The sequence below is a fragment of the Mytilus edulis genome, chromosome 6, assembly GCF_963676685.1.
Source record: "Mytilus edulis chromosome 6, xbMytEdul2.2, whole genome shotgun sequence".
NCBI lineage: Eukaryota > Metazoa > Mollusca > Bivalvia > Mytilida > Mytilidae > Mytilus > Mytilus edulis.
This window is the reverse complement of record NC_092349.1, coordinates 23,066,225-23,094,052: the sequence shown is the minus strand read 5'-3', so window position 1 is coordinate 23,094,052 and position 27,828 is coordinate 23,066,225. Positions and strand designations below refer to the sequence as shown.

General features: G+C 32.5%; 1 protein-coding gene across 1 annotated transcript in view; it reads right to left on the bottom strand.

Annotated features, from left to right (window-relative positions):
* Positions 1–5,277: 5,277 nt before the first annotated feature.
* LOC139526031 (uncharacterized) overlaps positions 5,278–27,828 on the bottom strand; it is a 61,944-nt gene continuing 39,393 nt past the window's right edge. The window contains exons 5-6 of the mRNA XM_071321202.1: positions 26,955–27,154; positions 5,278–7,330 (exon numbers count right to left, since the gene is read on the bottom strand). Coding sequence (XP_071177303.1) covers positions 5,781–7,330; positions 26,955–27,154 — 1,750 coding nt within the window. The 3' untranslated portion in view covers positions 5,278–5,780. The remainder of the gene's footprint in view (positions 7,331–26,954; positions 27,155–27,828) is intronic.

Here is a 27,828-nt window from a genome sequence, read left to right as displayed (position 1 = left end):
ATATTGGACTTGTATCATTTTGTAAGAATCGTACATTTGAATTGCTCTGTGTTTTTTTCATTTCTAGATGGGTTTAAACTTTTATTGTTAAAATATTCATTGGCTGTGTCTGTGTTATTTTGAAGATAGAATTGAAATTTCAGAAATATTCATGATGATATTTTCCGGCAGATATCAGTAGTCTGAACACAACAAATTGTTTATTGCAGTTAATTGTTGCTCTTGTTCATCATTCATTATTAAAATTCAGCATTTAACAAAAATTTTATAAATATTCCTTCCACAATCAATTGCATAAACATGTTTATTCACCAGTATTCATAATTCATCATTCTACCAAGTTTATACAGAATAAACTTGTACTGATTGAAATATTTTTGTATGATGCATTCTCCCCTAAAGTGACACAATCTTCTTTACTGTGTAGTGCATTTTGGACTGTGTTTTCATTGATTTTTGAGTCACAGTGTTGTTGTTCCCTAATCAAGTTATGAGTTTTGTCATTTCCACCATTCCCATCTTTTTTTTAAACTCTTTCTTCATATTACTTGAAAATTAAATTTACATCTAAGCTGAAGATGTCAAATTCTAACTTATTGAAAACCCACAACTAACCTTAACTTACCATAAAGATTTTGCTTTATTGATTTAAAAAAAATGGAGAAAGGGAGGGGGGGTTGTGTTATTTATTTGGTTTATATGGGGGTTTATTTTGAATTTTATTGCCTTTAAGATTTCATTACGGCAAACATCTTCCTTAATTCATACACAGAATAAAGGATGTGGTGTGTTTTCAAATACACCAAACACTATTCTAAACCAGTGTCTCAAGACATGGATGTGACAAAAATGTGTCTTGAGGCATATCTCAAGACACAGTTTCATATGTCTCAAGATGTCTTAAAGACATGTCTTCAAGACACGGTGTCTATAAGACGCGTCTTTAAGTCCGTCTTGAGACGCGTCTTGGAAATTTGTCTCAAGACATCTTCAGATGTCTCAAGACCATGAGGTTCATTTGCTATGATACAGGGGAAATCGTCAGATATTTTTTCACTATCAAGTTTTTAGCTCACCTGGCCCGAAGGGCCAAGTGAGCTATTCCCATCACTTTGCGTCCGGCGTCCGTCGTCGTCGTCCGGCGTCCGGCGTCCGTCGTCGTCGTCCGTCGTCGTTAACTTTTACAAAAATCTTCTCCTCTGAAACTACTGGGCCAAATCAAACCAAACTTGGCCACAATCATCATTGGGGTATCTAGTTTAAAAAATGTGTGGCGTGACCCGGTCAACCAACCAAGATGGCCGCCACGGCTAAAAATAGAACATAGGGGTAAAATGCAGTTTTTGGCTTATAACTCAAAAACCAAAGCATTTAGAGCAGATCTGACAAGGGGTAAAAATGTTTATCAGGTCAAGATCTATCTGCCCTGAAATTTTCAGATGAATCGGTCAATCGGTTGTTGGGTTGCTGCCCCTGAATTGGTAATTTTGAGGAAATTTTGCTGATTTTGGTTATTATCTTGAATATTATTATAGATAGAGATAAACTGTAAACAGCAATAATGTTCAGCAAAGTAAGATCTACAAATAAGTCAACATGACCAAAATGGTCAGTTGACCCGTTTAGGAGTTATTGCCCTTTATAGTCAATTTTTAACCATTTTTCGTAAATTAAAGTAATCTTTTACAAAAATCTTCTCCTCTGAAACTACTGGGCCAAAGTAATTCAAACTTGGCCACAATCATCTTTGGGGTATCTAGTTTAAAAAATGTGTGGCGTGACCTGGTCAACCAACCAAGATGGCCGCCACCGCTAAAAATAGAACATAGGGGTAAAATGCAGTTTTTGGCTTATAACTCAAAAAACAAAGCATTTTGAGGAAATCTGACATGGGATAAAAATGTTTATCAGGTCAAGATCTATCTTCTCTGAAATTTTCAGATGAATCGGTCAATGGGTTGTTGGGTTGCTGCCCCTGAATTGGTAATTTTGAGGAAATTTTGCTGTTTTTGGTTATTATCTTGAATATTATTATAGATAGAGATAAACTGTAAACAGCAATAATGTTCAGCAAAGTAAGATCTACAAATAAGTCAACATGACCAAAATGGTCAGTTGACCGGTTTAGGAGTTATTGCCCTTTATAGTCAATTTTTAACCATTTTTCGTAAATTAAAGTAATCTTTTACAAAAAGCTTCTCCTCTGAAACTACTGGGTTAAATTAATTCAAACTTGGCCACAATCATCTTTGGGGTATCTAGTTTAAAAAATGTGTGGCGTGACCTGGTCAACCAACCAAGATGGCCGCCACCGCTAAAAATAGAACATAGGGGTAAAATGCAGTTTTTGGCTTATAACTCAAAAACCAAAGCATTTTGAGGAAATCTGACATGGGGATATAAATGTTTATCAGGTCAAGATCTATCTGCCCTAAAATTTTCAGATGAATCGGTCAATTGGTTGTTGGGTTGCTGCCCCTGAATTGGTAATTTTGAGGAAATTTTGCTGTTTTTTGTTATTATCTTGAATATTATTATAGATAGAGATAAATTGTAAACAGCAATAATGTTCAGCAAAGTAAGATCTACAAATAAGTCAGCATGACCAAAATGGTCAGTTGACCCGTTTAGGAGTTATTGCCCTTTATAGTCAATCTTTAACCATTTTTCATAAATCTAAGTAATCTTTTACAAAATCTCCACTGAAACTACTAGGCCACAATCATCTTTGGGGTATCTAGTTTGAAAAATGTGTCCGATGACCTGGCCATTCAACCAAGATGGCCGCCACGGCTAAAAATAGAACATAGGGGTAAAATGCAGTTTCTGGCTTATAACTATGAAACCAAAGCATCTAGAGCAAATCTGACAAGAAGTTAAATTGTTAATCAAGTCAATATCTATCTGCCCTGAATTTTTCAGATGAATTGGACAACTGGTTGTTGGGTTGCTGCCCTCCAATTGGTAATTTTTAAAGAAATTTTGCCGTTTTTGGTTATCTTGAATACTATTATAGATAGCGATAAACTGTAAACAGCAATAATGTTCAGCAAAGTAAGATCTACAAATAAGTCAACATGACCTAAATGGTCAATTGACCCCTTAAGGAGTTATTGCCCTTTATAGTCAATTTTTAACAATTTTCATTAATTTGGTAAATTTATGTAAATTTTTACCAAATATAGTTCTCTGTTACTAATGGGCAAAGTTCATTATAGATATAATTGTAAGAAGCAAAATCGTTCAGTAAAGTAAGAACTTCAAACACATCACCATCACCAAAATACAATTTTGTCATGAATCCATTTGTGTCCTTTGTTTAATATGCACATAGACCAAGGTGAGCGACACAGGCTCTTTAGAGCCTCTAGTTTTATTTTGTTAGTCCACAGATTTAAAAAAAAAATGATCTTCGATTCAGAAAATTAACGACGGATCCATAACCACGGCTCCTGAAAATTTGAACTAGGTGATATAATAGAGCTGAACGTGCGAGATCCTCATTCGTTGAACATTGAATTTGAAAATATTTTTGCAGAGGTTATGAAAATTGGGTACATTGGTTTTTAGATCTAAACATACCAGTCTTAAAAATGCAGAAAGTGATATGGTTTCATATAAGGGGTATTAGTAACTCCATTTTTGCTGCTTTATCATTGTTCAGTTACGAAGATAGTTGCAGTGGTCATTATAGATGCAAAACACGTCTGGGTATTTCTTTTTCATTTCATTTGCCTATTAGCATTTAAAAAAATCTGACCTGATTTTTTTTTTAAAATTCATTTTGTTTTGAAATTCATTAATCAAAAATGTGTTGCTATAAATTGATGAAAAGATTCAACGTTAACAATATATGTACATCTGCTCTAAGCAAGATTGTTAACATTCTGATCTGGATCAAAATTGTTTGTATATTTCTCAATTTTATTAAACGCTGCAATGAAAAAGACTACGAGTAAAAATCATGTTGTGTCTTCTGTACTGTGTCTTTTTATTTTTAGCCATGGCGTTGATAGTTTATTTTCAATCTATGAGTTTGATTGTCCCTCTGGTATTTTTCTCCCCTCTTTTATCTTTCTTTAATTAACAGTACCCCCTTGAAAGACCCTGCATAAGACTAATAGTTACTATTATATAGTGATTAAGTAAAAGTGGACCTCGAAAAAGACACCAAACTAACTTGCCTGTTTGAATACAATGTCAAATATATACAAAAACGTTTTTTTTTATCATAATAATCGATAGTCTCTCACAACACTTCAGCCTAACTTCATCGAATACAATTCATCTCATATATCGAAAAGTATATAGATATTATAAATCTAGCACGTTGCCATACAGTTACAAAAAAAAAATATTGCCGTACTATAAATCTGTCAATACGAGCCAGTTGCTGTACCCTAGGCTTTTTTCTTTAAAAAACACCATTGCAAACAAATAGGACTAAATGAAAAACAACGATTTACCAAAAAAAAAACAACAAAAAAAACAACCCCATAGAAAACAAAAGATTGAGCAACACGAGAGCAAGAGTAATTAATCTAAGGTGTTCTTGATCATCAACAATTTATTCATTTATATTACAGATACATAAATGCATTGTTTTTTCGATTTTCAGTTATAGTAAAACAAGTCAAAGTTGTATGCAAAATTTGACCAAATTCTCTGACATTTCCATTTACTGTTCCTTTACCTTAAATCTGATACTCCATGAAGGGAGAGTGCAATGCTCTCTGTGTAATATGGAACCCTTGCGACACCTTAAACGAAGGGCCTGTATCTCTAGGATATCTGTTGGATGGCAACATTTCTTCCACTGTCAAACATACGTGCCCTTATTTTCTTGTGACGACCGAAATTTGTTCCATTTATCCCGACTGGCCATAAGATAAAGGGTTTATTGTTATTTTGTTTGTTTCTTCCGATGGATACTTTAAAATAAACCACTGAAAATCTAGCAGACACATATCAATTAACCAAATGAGACAGACAACAGACTTGGTTTCCGCATGAAAATGTGGATGAAATATAAATACTTAAAGAGTTGAAGGATATGTAACTAGTTTAGAGTCCCCGAAAATGATAAAAACATCAAACTAAAACCCTAGTTAATAGACCAATTGTTCTGCAAAATATGATAACAGTTATGATTGAGGTTGTATAATATGATAAAATGTGTGCCCCATTTGATATTTGGAGTGTCGTGTTGATAGAAAAATTCATTGGAAACTATTTTTAAGAGTAACACATCCGAAAGGGACATACAATAAATCCATCTACAATGTTCTGTGTAGTTTTATTGAAGATTTCTGTTACAAACAACGCCTTTTTGTTATCATAATCAAAATACAATTTGTTGCAAAATGAAAAAAAATGCAATCCTTCCGCCTGGCTTTCTGAAAAGCAAAAAAAAAAACTATTTAAAAATGGTAGTAGTTCCGAAATGGCAATTTACGACGAATCACTTCACAAAAAAAAAAACTGGATCTGTTGGCATAACTCATGTCTGATCACTGATGTGTTCATGTTGAAAAATATCATGGAAATTAAAGTTCGTTTAATTTTTCTTTGGCATAAGTGTGTTCATATATTTCCAACTCACAAACAGGTGTTAAAATACTAATATGCAGTTAAATTTTGTAGAGAAAATAATTTTCTGTTCTTTTACGATAAAATCTTCATTATATTTGATATAACGTATTGTTTAATCTTTTCTCATCTTGATATTTACATTTATTCAACTTTATACTATTGATTATGGTAACTGACCCTTATCGCATCTACCCTTTTCTTCCTGTAAATATAACTTTGTCGCGTTTAAATGTAGGCATGAAATAAGTCGTTGTCTCCCTATCAGTCTTCAGACCATTTATTCTATATTCAGCATATGTTTCACATTTTCTTATACGTAAGGGACTGTGACAAAACGAAAACGCAACACAGTGTGCATCTTGAAGACAATATCGAAAGCACATAACATCTGTACTTATATCTGTGTTCGTAGGTAATCTTGATTTCCCAGTTACAGCAGTTCTGTCGAACTGAAGGAGCGTTGTGTACGGTATTTTGAAATTAAATACAGCAGCATCCCACCGAATGGACTTATCCGTGGTGTCGACGGCAAAGAAACCTTTGTGAGTTTTCGCTCTATTGTACATAGCGCACGTATTATATCTGTATGTATTCCTGTTGCATCCTATGCAGAATGAAGATGCTAAACAATCTTTTTCATTTTCGCATATATCGATGCATTCTCTAAAACTTGCAGCTGGAATGGTCTTATAACAGTAATTCAGTTGGGTTTCCCTTAGAATTAAAGCAGGCTTGATCGGATCGCAAGAATCTAATTCACCACGCCTTCTCAGATATCTGCAGTATGTGTTTCTGGCATCTTCCAATTTTTTAAAAATGTTATTAGTGTCTACATTTAAGTTAGCCATATACTTATCTCTGAAAAGATTACGAATCGGTTTAAGACTATATTTCACCGGAACCGGACTATCTTTAACTCCCGAGGCCCATTCCATGGCATCACCATTTGCTGGGGGTGATGCACCAACTGTAATAGTTTTGGTTGTAACTGATTTCTGAAAATCAGAGGCTTCATCTTTTTGAGACGAATCCATATTAAATCCAGCCCCAGCACTAACCATGCCAGAATAACTGGCCTGCACACCAACGTTTACACCTGCTTCTTGCTTTGTGAAAAAAGTCTTAGAGTTCATCGTATTTTCGTATGTAAATTTTGCACCGAATGACGTATCGGTCAAAAAATGGGTTCCATATTTTCTAAGGAAGTCTATATAGATTTGAGAATCGTTCGATTTGTCAAGTTTTGTCACCCAAGATACAAATTCCTTGGTAAACCTAGGCATATACTCTTCAGAGATTTTGGTAAAATAGTAAATACATTTTGCTGTGGAAATAATTTTCACTGATTCCCCTGTTGTTATTTCAGATGAAGACTTTTTATAACCGGCTGACGCAGAAAAGCTGATACCATATCCTCCCCCATTTGCATTTACAGAAGCTGACAATGCTTTTGAAAGTTCATACTTATTTTGAATAGTTGTTGAGGAAAACGATGTAACACATGACACATCAGGAACAACCACTAACCCGTTAGGAACTTTATATCTGCAATCAGACGTTTGTCTTCCCTCGCTATATTCTGCCTCAAATATAGGATATGTAAAGCCAGGATCATGTCCACTAGCTAATGGGTAACCAAAAAAGACATCATATCCAAAGAATGCGTAATCTATATCAGGGAAAGTTCGCTTAAAGTGTGACCCTTCACATTGTTGCATTTGTTGATCCTGTCTCATGCCTGCAATAAAACAAGGCAATAATAAAAAGAAATGCAATTGATGAAATTTGCAAATTTCAAAGTCAGAATGAGTCTTTGAAAAAAATTATTTGATCATGTACAAAGAAAATGTATAAAATTAAAAACAAATGAATGCACCTGATGTTACTAGTTCATTTGTCATGACTGTAAAGTGTTGCAATATGAGATTTACATATTTGACCTAGATACGCCAACGTTCATGTTGGCTGTTTAAAACTACTCCCTCTATAATATTCAAGAAGTGTTATTCAAAGTGTTAAAAGAAAAATAAAGATGTAAATGGTAACTATTTTATTTTTGAAATTTTTGTAGAATAGCAAAAAACTACTTTAGTGTGCTTATAAGGACCAAATATGGATAGTTCTGATTTTTTTGATAATTTTTTTATGGGCATTGTTAATGATTTTGAAAATAAAAGGTACATTATTTGTTGTGATTTCTTTCTTGTACCTTATATAGATTATTGTAACTACAAAAATACTAATAACCCTAAGGCTAGAGACAGTATTTTTGAAGCAATTGAAGAAAGGAGTTTAATAGATCCATTTAGGGAGTTGTATCCCAATGTTCAAAGGTTTACTTGTAGGAAAAAAAACCCATTTAAACAGGCTAGATTAGACTTCTTTCTTCTTACAGATAATATTTTTAATCATCTTAAAAACAGTGAAGTACATGCAGGTTATTGTTCAGATAATTGTGGTATTACTTGAACTGGAATTCATAATCATTTTTTTAGAGTAAAAGGTTTATGGAAGTTCAACAACTCCTTACTTTATAAATTAGAATATATAGATACAGTAAAACAAAAGATTAGTGAAATCAAAGCGCAATATTGTGCACATGTTTATAATTTTGACAGTATTGATGAGATTAATAATGAAGATATTCAATTGAGAATTAAAAACTAATTGTTCAGAGAACAATTGAAGGTCTTTCCAAAAAAACAACAAAAAACAAGTATTTTGATATGAAAACTAGTAAAAATAGATGTTAAATGTCATTAACAGTTTCAATTGATAGCTTATTGTACGATGATTCCACAAATATATGGTTTCGATAGAACATTTTTTAAATAAGGTATATAACTAAATATTTCCAGTTTGAAAAATGTTACTTCCTGTATCATTTAGCTGTTTAATTGACACTGTTTCCGAAAATATATTGTTCTTAATACTTTTAAATTCCAAGAGTACAAAAAATAGCTACTTCCGGTTTACACAAGGTCACTTTTGGTTTTCTTTTCAAGGTCATATGGCTTGCAACTTAAAGCAAAAAATCCCATGGCTTTATCATACATACATATGAGATAAAAGCAAAGATCATCTAGAACGTCAAATTAATATATGACCTTGAGCTCAATTTTAAGGTTGATGGTTGATGAGTTATATCACCATACGCATATTTTTAAATAAAAGAGGGCAGGAAACTCTAATTTAATGTTAGCGTACCCTTTAAACCAATATCTAGGTGTTTTAAGTAAAACTATATGTTGTCGATATCTTATATGATGTTGGAAAAGAGGTGAAAATAAAGCCAAAATCAAAATTAAGAAATGACCGTCACCTTTGATCTTGACTCTATTTTCTTTTGTTTGGACCAAGGCCCTCTAATCAAAAGACCCTAGGTCTCTATCAATTATGGTTTACCAATTACATTTATATTTTACTTATTTTAAAAACAGAAGGGGAAAATTTTCTGATACTACATAAATATCAATTATATCGTCATTAATATAATTTTTCTGTAACAAAATATTGAATTTTCGAAAAACTAAGGATTTTCTTATCCCAGGAATAGATTACCTAGCCGTATTTGGCACAACTTTTTGGAATTTTTGGTCCTCAATGCTCTTCAACTTTGTACTTGTTTGGCTTTATATATTTTTTTCTGAGCGTCGCTGATGAGTCTTATGTAGATGAAACGCGCGTCTGGCGTAGTTAATTATAATCCTGGTACCTTTGATAACTATTTAAACCACTGTGTCGATGCCACTGCTGGTGGACGTTTCGTCCCCGAGGGTATCACCAGCCCAGTAGTCAGCACTTCGGTGAGGACATGAATATCAATTTTATAGTCATTTTTATAAATTTTCTGTAACAAAATATTGAATTTTCGAAAAACTAAGGATTTTCTTATCCCAGGAATAGATTACCTTAGCCGTATTTGGCACAACTTTTATGTTTTGGTCCTCAATGCTCGTCAACTTTGTACCTGTTTGGCTTTATAACGTTTTTGATCTGAGCGTCACTGATGAGTCTTATGTAGACGAAACGCGCGTCTGGCGTAGTTAATTATAATCCTGGTACCTTTGATAACTATCTATATACTTTTATTTCAATAAGGTATAAAAAAGAGCTACTTCTGGTTTACACAAGGTCACTCCCGGTTGTTTTTTTCAAGGTTAAATGGTTTGAAAGCTGTTGCAAAGAGTCTCATGGCTTTATCATGAGATAAAAGCAAAGGTCAAAATCTAGAACGTCAAATCAATAAATAACCTTGAGATCAATTTCAAGGTTATAAACCAAGAACCTCAAATCAAAATACCATAGGTCTTAATTATATTTGGTTTATGATTTATATTACCATACACGAATTTTTAAATCCAAGAGGGGAGAAAACTCCCTTTAACGTTCAACATACCCTTGCAATCAAAATTTTCGTGATACGACATGTCGCAACTAACAATTAAGAAAAATGATTTGTCGATATCTAATACAGTTTTTGGATATGAGTGAAAATAAGCGAAAATCAAAATTTAGAATATGACTTTGACCTTTGACCTTGACTAAGAAGGATTTTTTTAGAGAGATAACAAGTGGCAGAGTATTTTGATAATAGTTATCAAAGGTACCAGGATTATAATTTAGTACCCCAGAGGCGCGTTTCGTCTACAAAAGACTCATCAGTGACGCTCATATCAAAATATTTATAAAGCCAAACAAGTACAAAGTTGAAGAGCATTGAGGATCCAAAATGAAATTGAGACTGGAAACGGGGAATGTGTCAAAGAGACAACAACCCGACCATAGAACTGAAGACAACATCAGAAGGTCACAAAATGTCTGATATTGATGAAAATAAACTTTTTGATTGTGGTTTTCAGCATGTCAAACAAGTTAGTTTATTAATCAAACACAATTTTTGGAAAGATGAATTTAGAGCATAGCACTAATTATTGATAAAGAGAGAAATATGGACTATGAATATTTTTTATTTAGTCCTATTTGGTTTAACAATATGATTAGAAATGGTAATAAACCAGTTTTTTTTTTATCAACATTGGTTTAACGCTGATTTACAATACTTTAGGTAAATGATGTAATATATAAAAAAGGATGTTTTATTTCATTTTCGAATTGTTACAGCAATGTTATGATATCAATGTTATTTTTTTTTAATTACATAAGTGTATCTATTAATCATGTTTTGTTATCTATTAATCATGTTTTTCTGTGTCTAATATGTTCTCCTATTTATTTGTATTGTAGTCCTGTTATATTATGTTGTCATTTCAATGTTATATTTAACTTTGCCATTAAAGTGCGAGGTTTGGCATGCCTTAAAACCAGGTTGAACCCACCACTTTTATTCCCCTTTAAAAGTGTCCTGTACCAAGTCAGGAAGATGGTCATTGTTATAATATTGTTCGTTTCTCTTAGTGTTGCATTTTAACGTTGAGTCGTTTGTGTTTTCTCTTATTTTTGAGATATTGAGATAAGACGTGGCACGGTACTTGTCTATCCCAAATTCATGTATTTGGTTTTCATGTTACATTTGTTATTCTCGTGGTGTTTTGTCTGATGATTGGTCTGTTTCTGTGTGTGTGTTGCGTTTCGGTGTTGTGTCGTTGTTCTCCTCTTATATTTAATGCGTTTCGCTCGGTTTTGGTTTGTTACCCCGATTTTGTTTTTTGTCCATGGATTTATGAGTTTTGAACAGCGGTATACTACTGTTGCCTTTATTCAGTATTATTTCTTCTATTAAAATAAAACAGTAGATGTTTTTCAAAAGATCTTTCACTCATTAAAGAAAAGCTACAATACCTGTACAATTTAGAAAAAAATAATGGCAGTCAAAAATAAGAGACAAGAGCACATTGATACCATTTGGAATGCATTTAAAGAATTATTTTTATAATTCAATTACATACTATTATTTGGATAAAATACTTTACAATTCTCAAGTGCCACACAATGGTAAATGAACATTTAACTCTTATTATGTTTTCTTACACATTTTTGTTATCTTTTTTCATATAAATAATAAAATAATGAATTTACATCAATGATTATTGTCATAAATAAATATATATTAAAAAAAATAAAATCACAAAAATACTAAACTCAGAGGAAAATCAAATCGGAAAGTCCCTAATCACATGGCGAAATCAAATGACATTACACATCAAAAACGAATGGACAACAACTGTCACATTTCCAACTTGGTACAGGCATTTTCAAATGTAGAAAATGGGGGATTAATCTAGGTTCTATAGCGCTAAACCTCTCACTTTGAACAACAGTCTTATCAAATTCCGTTATATTTACAATGATGCGTAAACTTAACAGACATAATAAATAAAATATTCAAAATATGGGTACAGCAGTCATCATCGTGTTACAATTTTAAAAGAAACAATTTCAAAGAACACAAAATCATCTCTCAAATTAAAAACACATTCATTGCTTCGCGTGTCTGACGCCAGAATATTTATACGTCAAATATTTTTGTCATTCAATGTTTATACAAACAATTTTAAAATTTCACATGGGCAAATTGTTAGCACACAGAGTTAAACAATTAAAAGAATGTAAGTACTCATTTTTGAAATATACCAAGATTTGAAATAGTCCAAACGTTCTATATAATTTATAAGAATCCATAAACGGTTCATTTCAATTTAAATAATTTTTGACATTTGTGGTTCCACGTATTTTCTAATTTGAAATAGAAATATAACATAATGACATATTATAGAACAATAACATACTGACGGTATATTTTAAAGTACAGAGTAACGTTAATAGAACCACAGAAACACACCAGCAAAATGAAAGACAATACAAACACTTTGACGGGATGTATAAGTACCGAGCCACATTAAATGGATATCACAGAAAAAAATCCAACAGTAAAAGTAATATTTATAATAGACCAAAGACAAATGAGATAGAGATTAATACATGGCCTTTTCCATATCAGCCTGGGTATCATCCTAAGACCCCCATATCAGCCCGAGACGGAGTCGAGGTGCTGATATGGGTCTCGGGATGATACCCAGGCTGGTATGGAAAAGGCCATGTATTAATCGCTTTATCATATATTTCCGACAATAGTTTTATGTAAGGCAAATAAAGAAATGCAATAACTAAAACAGTCAAAAACATTATAAAGAAGTTAAATTATGAATCAAATATACTATAACTGTCCAACAACAGCTTCACTACCTGCATATATATGTATGGTAACATTTCCTATAGAGGCATATTGAAACATTGAAAATTTGAAAGAGTTTTATGATCATTATTACTCCATGTTTGTTGTACTATAAAATGATTCATAATTGTCAATGGCATTTGTTAGCAAGTACTAAACTATCCCCAGAAAAGTTCCCGTAAATTTTGACGTGGTCATAAAAAATATCTGACGTCACAATGGAAAAGTAAACAATCGATACCAGAAACACCGGAAGTAACTTGCACGAGAGGCACTATTATGGGTTTTGTGCACGAGATGCACCTGATATGGGTTATCAGCCCGGGTGGGAAATTATGGCTTGTGTACTTCCGCTCATTACACATATGCAAAAGCTATCATATCAATGCTAAGTATATGATAAAGAACAATATAACACGTTGTTAAGATGATAAACAACGTCAGTACGCAGAATCTATACATCTAGACCATCATGTATTATTTGTGAAGTTGATACGGAATATTTATCAACAAGGTCTTGGTACCTTCCTATTAACTTTTTTAGAAAAAGGACCAGACGTTCTTTGACATACCCCTTGTTCATTAACTTTCTGCTTAGACACTGCTGACTTTTTAGTAAGTCTGAGTAGAAGCTGCAAGCTCTTGAAAATCGAATAAGTTATGAAATGTATATCCCATATGCAGCTGAAATTGGTATATTGCCACTAAGGTGGGGGAAATTGATAATTTCTGAATTAAAATCGTCTCGTTTGTCATAGATTCTGGTACTGAGATGGCTGTGTAAGTCAAATCTGAGATATAAGTCTAGAAATGAGGCGGAGCAAATTAAGAAGAGGAAATGCGGGTCTGGCATAACAAATTATAATTCTGGTACCTTTGATGGTAACTATTGATAATATCATTGTATGTATGTTTGATATGTTTGTATTTGCTGTAATTCTTGAAATTAATAAAAATTACAAAAACAAAAACAAAACTACTCCCTCTGAAAAATCACAGTCGTTTTCTCACTTACAAAACAAAAAGGATGTTCACAAATGCTCTACACTCATACACATTGGACATAGAAATAACCTTAGTTGTCATTATCAGGACCGATATCATTGATGCAAGCTATACTTTATTATAGTTTAAACACATGTAGGCATTATATTCGTGTTATTTTAGTCCTCACTATCGCTCAGGCAAAAACAATCACAAATAAATAGCCTACCCATGTTAAAACTACCATAAAGTATATAGCTTGCATCAATTATTTCTTAAATTCAGAAAATAAAAAAAATATACACTACGCCCACAGCTTTGCGATATGAAATCTATTGTAATCAAAAATGTAATTTGGATGTGTACGCTTTAAAAGACGGCTGAAAGTGAGATACATTTTCATGTATAACGTTTACCTGTATTTTTTTTTTTATTACAGACTAATCCTGATTGGACAATACCTTATTTGAAAATCCGTTAATACAGACATGTTCTCGCTTGTACTAGTCCAAACGCGGGAAAACTCATTTACACCTTATATCAGAATCGGGATTTTGCTTGGTTGGAAGCGAAGTGAATGTTTCGCAAATTATAAACCTTTCCCTCATTTTAAACGGTAGGGGCTATAGGGCCATTTTTGACCCCACCCCAAATTTCATTTAATTTGTCATGTTGCAAGTCTATACCATAGACCTTCTGAAAATAATTGAATTATGGGTGCTGGGTGGGGTCGCACTTATCAACGACAAGAAGAATAATATAAAGACAATAGCACATGTTTAGTGCTAAGAAATCTTAATGTTAATTATTTAAAATAAATAGATACAGACACATGCATTAAAGGGTGTTTATAAATGTCGGTGTATTTCCATTACAGTAGTTATGATTCAGGTAGGGATTAGGGTTGGAGGGGGCACTTCTTTTTACAAGGTGATAGGACGTGCCTATGGAATAGTTCACATTTTAAAGCTTAAAAAAATGAAAAGTGAAGAAAACTATCAGATATATATGACAAGGAAAATAAAGTTCCCATAACTTCTTTGACTGTCAACCTATTTGGTGTTCCCGTTGTGTCTTTATCAACCATTTTTTTTCTCTTTTGACACTTAAGTATTCCTCTTTTACATAAAACCACATGCAACCAAATCAAAATGGGAAAAGATAACTTTTTTCCTACGCAATATATGAAAAGTTATATATTTTTAAAATGTAAAACAGGGTGAGGTAACAAAACAGCGACACCCCCTATCAATTAAGTATTGAAGTGCACCCCCACCTCCCCTCTAGACATATGTAGAGGATCGTTAGGGTTGACTTTTTGAATTTCATCTTGTTTTGATTATCTATTTCAGTCGTCCAGATTTATAACTATATCATTCTATAGCATTACAAAACGGGTACATGCTATTATCTCAGATAAATCTGTATTCTTAAAAAAATTCTATATTCATAAGATATATTATTTGTTTTATTGTAGTTCTTGTCACTTTGACTAGTTTATCTTTCGACTTCATTAATCTTAGTGTCTTATGACTTGGTATCTGTCTATCATGATAATATTCATTATATATACGTCAAAATAGTTAAAAGCAAGAATGTGTCTTTAGTACTTGGATGCCCAAAATCTCAAGACTAACAAAGGCCAAAGAATCCTGAATTGAGACAGGCACAATAATCGGCGGGCTTAAATATGTTATTCTGAGATCTCAACCCCCCTCTCCCTTTACCTCTAGCCAAAGCAGAAAAAATCAAACACACAGCAATACGCACAGTAAAACTTTGTTTAAAAGAAGTCTGAGTCTGAAGTCAGATTAAACTACCTTGACCGAAAACTTAAACCTGAAGCGGGACACCAGGACGATGGGAAAACATACGCACGGAGAAACGGACACACAGAACAGAAAACATAATACCCACAAATGGGGCGTAACAACAAAACAGGGTCACATTTTTAAAATTACACTTTATTTATACACATGATTATAAAACTATGCAAAACATAACCTTTAAAAAGGTAATAGACATGGATGATGCTTACAGACTTCAGGCACTTGTTTCTATGCATGAGAAGGTCAACTATTCATATATATATATACGGATATATGGATAGTCTACCTTATGCCGTTTCCGTTCTCTTACCATCAAATTTTATAGAACTTGTTGCTCATTACCAAAAAAGACATATCCAATTAGAATATAGGTAGTTTCATTTTGAAAATAAATTTTGTGTTTCTCGCCAATTATGTAAATTTAAGCAAAATAATCTTTTTAATTTGCCCCCCCCCCCCCCATTTTCTCATAACATAAATCATGGATCCGACCCTTATACCAGATAGAGAGGATTGCCGATTCAAACACCAGATTTTGAGTTGGTAATTAGCAGAAACATAAGAAATATACAGATTTTGTTGTATTAAAGGTCTATCTTAAATTTCATAATTAAAAAAAAAAATGTCCTCAAAGTTGTTATTGACTCCCTTACACATGTAGTTCATTGCTTTTGGATTTTTTAAAGAAATTTAACTAGTTTACTTACGGAAATAATATTAGGAATACACGTTACATTCATAAAAAAAAAAAAAAAATAAAGTTCCTATAGGCATAAGAATGTATAAACTAAACTTTGTCAGATGAGCAGGCCCAATTGGACGGCAAATTTCAGCTTTTTTTTTTGCTCCGCTTGGCTATGAAAAATAAAAGTAAACTATCGCACCAACCTTGAACCAAAAAGATTTTTATCCGAAGTTTGATATGTATGAACATGTCAAAATGTTAAAATTTCTAATTGGTGCAAGTATGGTGCAGTGATCAAAAGTAAGAAAAAAAATCCAAATTTCTATATTTTTGCTTATTTTCTCAATTATGACGTCATTTGCACATACCATTGTGACGTCATTTAACCTTTATTCGTTAGATAAAAACCTCTTTTTTTTTTAAATCATTGACTCATATTCTAATAATTTATGGAGAAAAATCTGCTATGTTAGAATTTTTATTTTCTTGTAAATCTGGTGCCATTTTAGGCCATTATAGCCCTTACTCCTATACTTCGAATTCACCTCCATGCCGTGGTATTTAACAGCTTCGTTGGTTGTCATTTGTTGCTGTGTTACATATTTTATTTTCGTTCATTTTTTGTAAATTAATTAGGCCTGTTTTTTTCTTGTCTATATAGTTCAGTGGCGGATCCAGAAAAAAATTTGGGGGTGGTCCCAAATGAATATTGAATGGTATGAAAAAGGTTAAAAAATACCTTCGACATTATGGAAGATCATGAATTTGGACAACACCATGCAATGCACATATTCCTAGGTAAAGGAATTTAAAGACATGTAAAACTGATTTTTATTTAAGACTCTATACAATATCTTGCAATCTAAAATAGCACAACATACAACTGTCATCTGAATTAGGCAAGCTGTAAAAAAAGTTTAGCTAAAATGTTCCGAATCGGTAAAAATAGTTCTACGTAAAATTGTTCAAAATTTACTAATTAAACAAAGAGTCGTTTATCAGGTCATTCAACATCATGCATCACGGGTGTTTCCTTGCAAAGTTATCTATAATTTGTTTTATGTTAAGTTCCAAACTGTAGTGCACATGCATCAACGCAAGTCCGTTTAACGCGATTGCCCCATAGTTGTTCTCAGGTAGGTTTTTAAAAGTGATAACTCACTCTTGGATCGCTTACATTCGCAACTCGTCACCCCCATGGTAGCTATGATTTTTAAGATAACAGAAATATTTGGAAAGTCAACTTCTTCATATTGAAACCCCTAAGGTGACTGGGGTATACAAATATGGTCACTTGGTCTTCTCCTGACCGGCAGTAAAACGCTTGCCGAAGTGGGGCGTCCGTTTGGCTGTGCGGAATGTATCAAGTTCGCAGTCACGTCCAGTCAGAAGGGGGACGTTAAATCCGATGCCTCGTGTAAAGAGAGTGCCACGCTCTTTGCACGTTAAGAACCCTTGCAACAACTCTTTGAGGGGTCCGTAGGTGGCCTGTTGCAAGGCAAAATTTCTGTCCCTATCCAATATACCCTCATTTTTCAGTGGCAGTCCAAATTCCCCCGACCATCATCCCAGATGGCCTCTATCGTATCCACCTACCTATTGTATTTTTTAGTGAACTTGTTCTCGTCCTGAATAGGCATGAAATATTTGCCACTGGACGTTAAGCAACCAACAATCAACTAATCTTCATATTGACGAGCTGTTTTGACAATTTAATTACATGTATACAGGTGAAACGCATTGATCCGTATTCTATCATTGTGACACCTCCAGGTATCCAGGTAATTCATAACCAATTAGTGCGATGAAAGGATTAATCTTAAGTGTTAATGTATTAATTAGCTAGTTATTGAAAAAATAGACACTTTAAAAAAAATGAGGTTCGTCATGGGGGTGGTCCGGTGCGCCGTGGGACCACCCCCTGGATCCGCCACTGTAGTTTTACTTTCGTTATTTCGGGAACTTTTATAGCTGCCTATGCAGTATGGGCTTTGTTCATTGTTAAATGCCGTACGGTGACCTGTAGCTGTTTATTTCTGTCATTTGGTCTCTTGTAGAGAGTTGTTTCATTGGCAATTATACTAAATCTTCTATTTTTTTTTATATTTATCCCAGTTATTAAAGCAACATGATATACCAATATCGATTAATTGAAACAGGTAATCCGAAAACTTTAAACAAAAATGCCACACAACCTGACTTTACGGAAACAATCTTGTATATTTAAGAATGGGTTGCGTATATCAGGCGGGAAAAGACGTTTATACAAATGGCCAATTTAATGATAGAATAAAAATGACATTTACACATAGATACATAATGTTTACGTGTCACATAAATTTCGCGCTAACGCGTATACGTACATGTATCATCACATAGTACTATAGTAGTCTCTACTATCCCCAACATTATGCATATAAATGTTAATGGCTTACAGCTTACTAGTAAAAAAACCAAATACCTTAACTTAAAAGGAGTTTCGGTCAAAATACATTCAATGTAATTAAACAGATATATCATGTTAAGGAGGAATATTTGCCAAAAATACCAGTCTTGAGACCAAATTTACCTCGTTTACCGTCTAAGGACAATTGACAGCCACTTAACACGTATTTTTTCAAATACCACTCCATAACACGATATTTATGTTCAAAATTGTTAGTACTGTCCGTACCAACAGCGCTTCATTTAAGCACTAATTCAGCACTTCTGTGTTGACAAGAATTATCATTGAATAAATCAACTGGTAACAAAACTTTGAGTTTTTGAAATACTAAGGTTTTCCGACCTCAGGAATAGATTACGTTAGCTGTATTTAAAAAAAAACTTAAGGGAATTTTTTGGTCCTCAATGCAATTCAACTTCGTACTTTAATTGGCCCTTTTAACTTTTTTTCGAATCGAGCGTCACTGATGAGTCTTTTGAAGAAGAAACACGCGTATGGCACAAATACAAATTTTCCTCCAAGTATCTATTATGAGTTCATCACGCCGACTCTAAACTAACTCTACAGAAAGTGCAGATATTAACCACTGCAAATAAAAAAAATGTATGCATCTGCCATACTTTTCATGAATTTTAAAATACTTTGAAAATAGTTTTCTTTCATTAATAACATTTAAAATACTATAATTTCACTGTATACGTTTTTTTTTTATAAATAAAAAAAAGACAACATTTATTTCAACGCAAAATAAAAAAAGTAAGTGTCAATTTTGTAATCTAGAAGAAGACTATGCTCATTATTATTTAATTGTTCTTATTTAACAGATTTCCGCAACAGATACAAGATCTCTAAAAAAAAAGTAATATAGACTTTTGTAATAAAACTATAACACCTAATATTTTGATACAGATAAGTAACAACAAGTATTACTCAATAAATTTTATATTTACAATATAGTTTGTTTTTTTCTACATGTAAGTAATCTATGTACCTGAGCTGAAGACCAAAAAAAAAAACCACAAAACATAGATGTCTACCGAATTTTGTGAATGATTACTTTAGAGGAGAAGACACCAATACTAATGAACATAAAGGAATAAATCCAATGCTTCTGACATAAGCAATGTATATTTTTTAGTAGTGTTTACAGTTGTACAAAATTGTATACATATGTCAATAAATCTATTCAGCTGATTATTCACTGGGAAGTCGGTGGAGTTTAAAAGGGTACATAAAGAGAAGCTTGGTATCGTTTTGTTTTATTGTCACAAGCAATATTCAATAAATGAAAAAATACTACTGTACTCAATTTATCTCATGTTTAGGGATCTCTCTGTCCTTAAAAATATAAATTTATAATGACATAAAACTGTCAATTTATTTCTACATGTTCCTTTTGTGATCAGTTTGATGTTTGCAAATTTTTTATCATTTATTTTTGTTATAGAAACACACCATAATTGGTTTTTAAGTTGCCTGGAATAAAACAAAAATGAATACACACAATAGCTGTTGAAGGGCAATTATTCATATACAAATTGATTGACTATTTGGAACTGATCAAAGAATGATAGAGTATGATACAGACTCTGAGATAACTTTAGGTACTATTAATTATTCTATCTAATAAAAAAAGAGAAACACACTATACACCTGTATGTGTTTGGTCAAATCAAGAAATAATTTAAGCAGAAGAAACTGGGAACTGGGAAAAGATTAATATGGTTGTTTGCTTTAAAAGAAATATTTGGAAATCTTGCATGGCTATATTAGAGAATTGTGAAGGACTATTACATTCCAGAAATGGCACATCTGACTTTAATATATTTTATATGCTCATTGAAAAATAAAAGAAAATAACGAAGGAAGAATTCTCAAAGCACTGTTCTCATGCAGAAACAATAATAACTTGAACTGCAATGCAGGTACAAATATCATATAATTTAATAGAAAAATAAACTTTTGGTGCGTTTTGGACAACGTTGTATCAAAGGTTACATCACAAGTCCACAACTAGTAATGGACTTCTCCTTACATTGAATTAGGAATTCATTATTTTTATTTTCCCCAATCACTTGAATTAAATACATAAGCATTTTCCCCAGTATATAGCCATATTTGCTTTGTCGTAAGATAGACAATAACAGTTTGGTGTCTTTGAATATCAGCTGTATTTGTACGAGGGTAAGCAACAGGTGTAATGCGAGCTGCAGCGGGCTATTGCTCCTGTTTCGAGCCGATTACAAATACAGCTGATATTTAAAGACACTAATCAGTTATTGTCTTTATCCTGCGATTAATTCTGTATATTGTTTGTGTTTTGAAAGACACAAAAACTCTCATTTTGTGCATTTATTTTCGATTTAAAATCCCTAAGGGTCAACTATAATACATCGCTCAAGGTGAATACTTATCCATTTTAACATAACAACTAATGTCAACAGTCGAAATAAATAAAAAAAAACATATTGTCCAATTTGAAACAGAAGAGTACGGGTTGTCCTTCGCTTCAGACTTGACATCCACGAAACATGCATGCTGAAATTGACATGGTTGATTTTGTTACACAATCATACACATTCAAGTTTTGAAATCGATAATTTTCATCGTAGAAAAAAACTGCTGTTCATGTGTACTGTGTATGTTCTCAGAAAACTGACGTATTTCTTATTGCTCTAAAGATAAGTTTGAAAACAAACAGAACGTAAAAAAATAATCATTCTCATAAGGTCAAACAATACGTCATTTGGATCCGACTGCAATACACATTCTGAGGTAACACAGGTTCATACAATACTCAGTCGTAAAAACGAACAGGTTTGTCATTCAAGATAAATTTAAAACATTTTCTTTTATTTCTTTTTTAGATCTTTCTGGATATACACATGAGCTAGCTAAAAAGGTGAAGAGTGGTATAATCAAAGATTTGATGATCAAAACTTTTCCTAGGATAGTGAAATTTCGCTTTTTCCAAAGACTAAATAATTGACCCATTTTGTCTATTAAATTCTCATATTATTGATTATCATGTTCAATATAAATTCCTAGAGCTTTTACTGGTTTATCTACAAAAACTAAATAGCATTTAAAATTTTAAACATCAGGACATGGTTACGTATTGCACTGCAAACGGTTTGTCATTACTTAATATAGTTTTAATATCATTTAATGCGATTGTGTCATTGGGCAAACTGCTTTTTAATATAACTTGATCTGTATATGGGTTGACGTAATGTATGTGTTTCATTACAGCCGATTGCATTAAGTGTGTAGACAAATGTTATATCTTTGGTTAGCTTTCTTGTTAGCTGAAGCGCTAAGTCATTATTATGTTAAGTAAACTACCCTTCTTTCCTTCTTTAAGAGAAGATAACCAATCTATCTGTCTTTAGGACTAGGCTACCTCGAAATGACGGTAGTATACCTTACATAATAATATAATTTTGAATTCTCATTGTGAATTTTTCAAGTTATTTCATGTCACTGTGCTTTGTTGAAATCTGAGTGTATAATTTTCAATTCTCAGTATGTAATATCATATTCTCAGTGTGTGTTTTTATGCCTTATAATCTCACGTTTTTTTTTAGATTCTCAGTGCGTAAATTTTTCGAAAAATGTTTTAAACATAGTCTTGGCGAGAACGGCTTACCAAAGATGAGGTTAAACCAGTTTAGGTTTAATGTGCTTTTGATAAGCGTAGCTATCCATCGAGTTAAAGTTCAAAACATCACTACGGAAGAATCTGGGGACAAATAAGAAAATCGCTCCAGAATCAAAATCATAATATTAATTACTCAAGGTCAAGGAATTAGCAACGACAGGTAGATTTAGATCCCAGAAACGAACTTACCATGCAATTTATAATTTCCCTTTATCTCTATAAGATAAATGTCGCAATGGATTAAAATTATCCCGTCATGAATAGGAGGAACATATCAATTAAGATAAACACAAGCTACAGTAATACGTGCTTTTAGCCCGAAAAAGCTTAATAGAAATAAAAATGAAATATAATTAAATGACGTACAAATGACTTAAAGATATAAATAAACATGTTCAATCATTAATGAACGTAAAATAGTGAAGTTATATCTCGCTATTAGCATGTAGGTTAGTTTGATTTAACAAAATAAGCTATGAAACATCAGTGATGAATTATTCCCTTGCAAGTAAATAATTCGAGCTGATTGAATCCGTCTTTATGCTACCTTTAGCTACAGATTGGTTACGCATATATAAGGCGTGTTCAGTCATGAAGAAGAAAAGAATGTCAAAATTGAAACTAAAAGAAAGGTAAACTAATTTGATCTCCAAAAATATCCTTACACATGTAAAGACGATAGTTAAACTTTTTTTTACCTATATCATGCAATCAAATAGCCCTAGAAAATTCCAATTGCATATGGTCGCAATCTGTTTATATTTATGTTTATATCAGGTTATGTGAACCTCGGTAGTCTTTGGATGTCGTCTCGATGGTTAACTAGATGACGTTTAAACTAAAATACACACTTAATGTTGATTTATATAATCGGATCGATGCATTGTTTATTGTTTATTTCAGACTTATTATAATTTTGTTATTCATTTTAGTATATTTTAGATCAAATATGAGAATGGAGTCAAATGAGTGAACATGAATTCAACAGCTAATATCCCCTAGATTGGAAGTATATTAATCTCAAAAATGCTTTATACTAGTGTTACGTAAAGTATCTGATTACTTTTCATTTTAAAACTGCACCAGCTTTCAAATGGTTATCAAAGGTACCAGAATTATAATTTAGTACGCCAGCCGCACGTTTCGTCTACATAAGACTTATCAGTGACGCTCATATCAAAATATATATCAAGCCAAACAAGTGCGAAGTTGAAGAGCATTAAGGATCCAAAATTCTAAAAAATTGTGCCAAATACGGCTCAGGTAATCTATTCCTTGGATAAGAAAATCCTTAGTTTTTCGAAAAATTCAAAGTTATGTAAACAGGAAATTTATAAAAATGACCACATAATTGAAATTCATGTCAGCACCGAAGTGCTGACTACCGTACTGGTGATACCCTCGGGGACGAAACGTCCACCAGCAGTGGCATCGACCCAGTGGTGTAAATAGTTATCAAAAGTTGATAAGGCCAAACAAGTACAAAGTTAAACAGCATTGAGGACCCAACATTCCAAAATAGTTATCAAAAGTACCAGGATTATAATTTAGTACGCCAGACGCGCGTTTCGTCTACATAAGACTCATCAGTGACGCTCATATCAAAATATTTATAAAGCCAAACAAGTACGAAGTTGAAGAGCATTAAGGATTATGCAGTGTTTATATACATGACTCAACATAACCCAGTTTACTCAGGTTTGACCGTATTGAAATTGACATTTCAGGAGATGATCTTGCGGACATTGGGAAATGAAAATTGAGTTCTGTTGGGAAGAATTTACAAACATGCCAGACGTTAGGAAATGGACAGGCACATGCTCAGTCTGAAAATCTTTGTTAGCAGTGGAGCCAATTCTGAGACATTGCATATTTTCATGACATGTGGTCATTTTAGTAAATTTCCTGTTGACTTAACTGAAAAAAATAAGAATTTTCTTATTCCAGGAATATATTAGCTTAGTCGTAATCAATAATGTGGTCATTTTTATAAAATTCCTGTTTACGAAACTTTGAATTTTACAAAAAACTGAGGATTTTCTTATCCCAGTCATAGATTACCTTAGCTGTATTTGGCACAACTGGAATTTTGAATCCTCAATGCTCTTCAACCTTGTACCTGTTTGGATTTATAAATATTTTGATATGAGCGTCACTTATGGGTCTTATCTAGACGAAACGCGCAACTGGCGTACTAAAAGATACTCCTGGTACTTTTGATAACTATTTTGGAATGTTGGGTCCTCAATGCTGTTTAACTTTGTGGCTTTATCAATATTCTGAACTGAGCGTCACTAATGCGTCTTATGAGGGCGAAACGCGCGTCGGGCGTATTGAATTATAATCATAGTACCTTTGATAACTATTCAAATCCTTATGAGTTCATGCATGACCGATTAAATATGCGAGTTCCACATGACATAATGATCATTAGCAATATAGGCTTGATATTCAAAGTAACGTTTAAAAGTATAAACTTAAGTTGAAGCTTTCATCATTATATTATTTTTCACATTTTGGATCCCGAATGAAATAAGTTGTTGCATTTTTGAGCAAAGATTGTTGCTCATCATGTACATGCTGATGCTGTTATAAATTCATTACACACAATACAGGTGAGAATAATTAGAAATAGATTTTTTTCCATGTCTTGTTTTGAACAGGTAAACCAGATGTATCGAACATATTTTTTGTCTGACAGCTTTGTAGAAACCACTAATTTGTAAAAGGTAAAGTCAATAAACCTAAATCACTAGCATGTAAATTTCTTTTGTCCTATTTGTATTTTATGCTCTGGCATTGATTCATAGTAGGTATCAGGAAGGAAAAGCACATTTTAGCTCACTATGGCTATCACTTCCCACTAGCTGTTGTCATCTTTAGATGTTCTTGTGGTAGAAAAGGTTTACGAAAATCTCCAAAATATGGTTTGATAAATTTATTAATTATCTTCCTCCTTCATTTTCTCCCAATACGTATATAAACATTTCATTTAAGTTCATATGGATGCTGAATTCCTCCAAATTTCCAGTTTTGTCCTGTATTTCAAAGTCACATAGCTTTAGTAATAATGTAACCCAAAGCTTCTTAAATACTCTATACATTTGCTATATAGAAACACCAAATTAAAAAGAATGGTGCTTTGAAACACCACAGATATATGTTAAATGCAATGAAATGTAGGATTAATTGACTCCACATGTCAAATTCAAGGAAATATTTTTGTCGACCCTTTTTAGTAAAAAACCGGGTATGACGTACCATAATTTAGTAGTATTACACCTTTAAAAAATTTATAGCGGAACTTATAATAGCAGAAACAAGGGAAATTGTAAAAAGCAGAAGGGTCAGCAATTTTTGTCCAACCAAAAAAATTAAAACAACATGTTTAATAATTTCTTGCGTCCAAAGTGCTTTTCTGGATTTACCTTCATCAGGAACGCTCAAAGCCAAACTTTCAAAATCCGAAGATGTATAAGTACCGAAACCGTTGAAGAGCTATATGTAAAAAAAACATAAAATAAATGGCCAAATTAATGAACAAATCGACAATTTAAACATTATAGAAGTTAAAATTACCTTTGAAGATAGAACAGGATACAAAGGGAATATGAGATACGCTTACCAATAAAAAACGATTAAACGACTATTTCCACAATTTTTGTGTTTTTTGTATGAAAATATATGACAGATAGAGAGATATGTCAGTGCTCATGTTGTTTTTTATCAGACACTATAGTAGATAGCAAGAAGAGAGCTGTAAACATCAACAAGATTAAAGACGGTGTTTCACATTCACGATTTTTACTGCAACTCTTGATAGGATAATTCCCGATTAATATTTCTAAAAGTCTGATCAAGATCCAGTAAATTACAGCTGGAAATTCTGCCTGACAACCGATTACATAATAGTTCCGATCACATAATAGTTTAAAAAGGACCAAACAATAACATTAACTGATGATAAATAGTCAGTAGATACATTCGTTCCTTAAAATCCAACCTGAATATAAGGCCCGTAATGATGCTGTGTTGATAATTTGATCCTTTTACCAGAGCCAAATTGACAGTGCATCATCACTTCAATGGCTTTCATTTTAACGAATGTAAAAATTACATGGCATCATGGGGAGATGATTTTGACTGAGGTGAATCTTTATTGCAACCATATGACTTAATTTTTTCGTATATTTTAACATTGACGTATATTATGGATAAAAAAACGTTAAGTGGAAAAACTCTTTTCTTATTCTTGAACACAGAGATGATTTCTTAAACAAAAAGAAAATTTCTTGCATGAACAACTAAATTTACATTAACCTGTTGAAATTTCATTCCATTATTTTTAGCTGACAAAATTTGAACTACAGAAAATGTGTATTTGTAAAATTGATTATGTAATCGGTACATCTGTATCAACATGGTAGGTTTTTTTCCAAATTTCAAACAAACCTCATCCAAATTAATCAGGGGTACATTTTAAAATCACCTACCACTGAGAATTGGTTGAAATATCACACAATACATGAGTATGTACAAATATTAAGATGATCTCCACTTACCAACATTTACATTAAAACTCGATGTGTCTTTTCCGGATAACAGTTTTTTTATTACACTAACTATTGTTGGTTTTTCTGTTGTTTCAGTCTGAACATTGCGTTTCTTTTGTCCCAAAAGAAGTTTCAATAATACTTTATCAAAGTTTGAATTTTCTGTTTTCTGTACATCTCGTTTCAAATCCATCTCATTGTTTTTATCACTGCAAAGTAAGAATATTATACAGATGCGTCGACAGCAATATGATACATCAATATTCTGAATTCGGGCGTTTTTCTGCAATAATGCAATTTACTCTAAAAAGGACAATTTAAAAAACAAAACTGTAAGCGTAAAATAAAGTAGCTTTACTTGACGTAATGTTAATTGGTAAGAACTATCATACACAAGCAAGTTGAAAGTAAAATCACTAAAATACTGAACTCCGTGGAAAATTCCAAACGAAAAGTTCCTAATCAAATGGAAAACATTTTGCCTATTTTACAAACAAACTGTATTTCATCAGCGTCAATGACTGGGAACTTATCACGAAACTGTGAATACTGACGTTTCGTGCATGACATAGAGGAAAATACTTTAGTGAATTTTTAGTGTGTTCGTGACATCATTATTCACTATCATCCTTTAAATAAACATTATTTGTTCTCCATTTAACTGTATTTTTTTATATAACATTATCATTAAAACAGTAAAATTCACTATTAAATAAACATTACGTAAAGACATTCTTAAAACAAATCCTTGTTGAAATACGAGAAACTGATCCGAATAACTCCACCTCTTGCTATTTACCAGTAGCGTAGCATATATTAAATATGTCATACCATAAATTGATTCATTTTCATAATAACGAAACACAATGTTCTGTTTATCAAT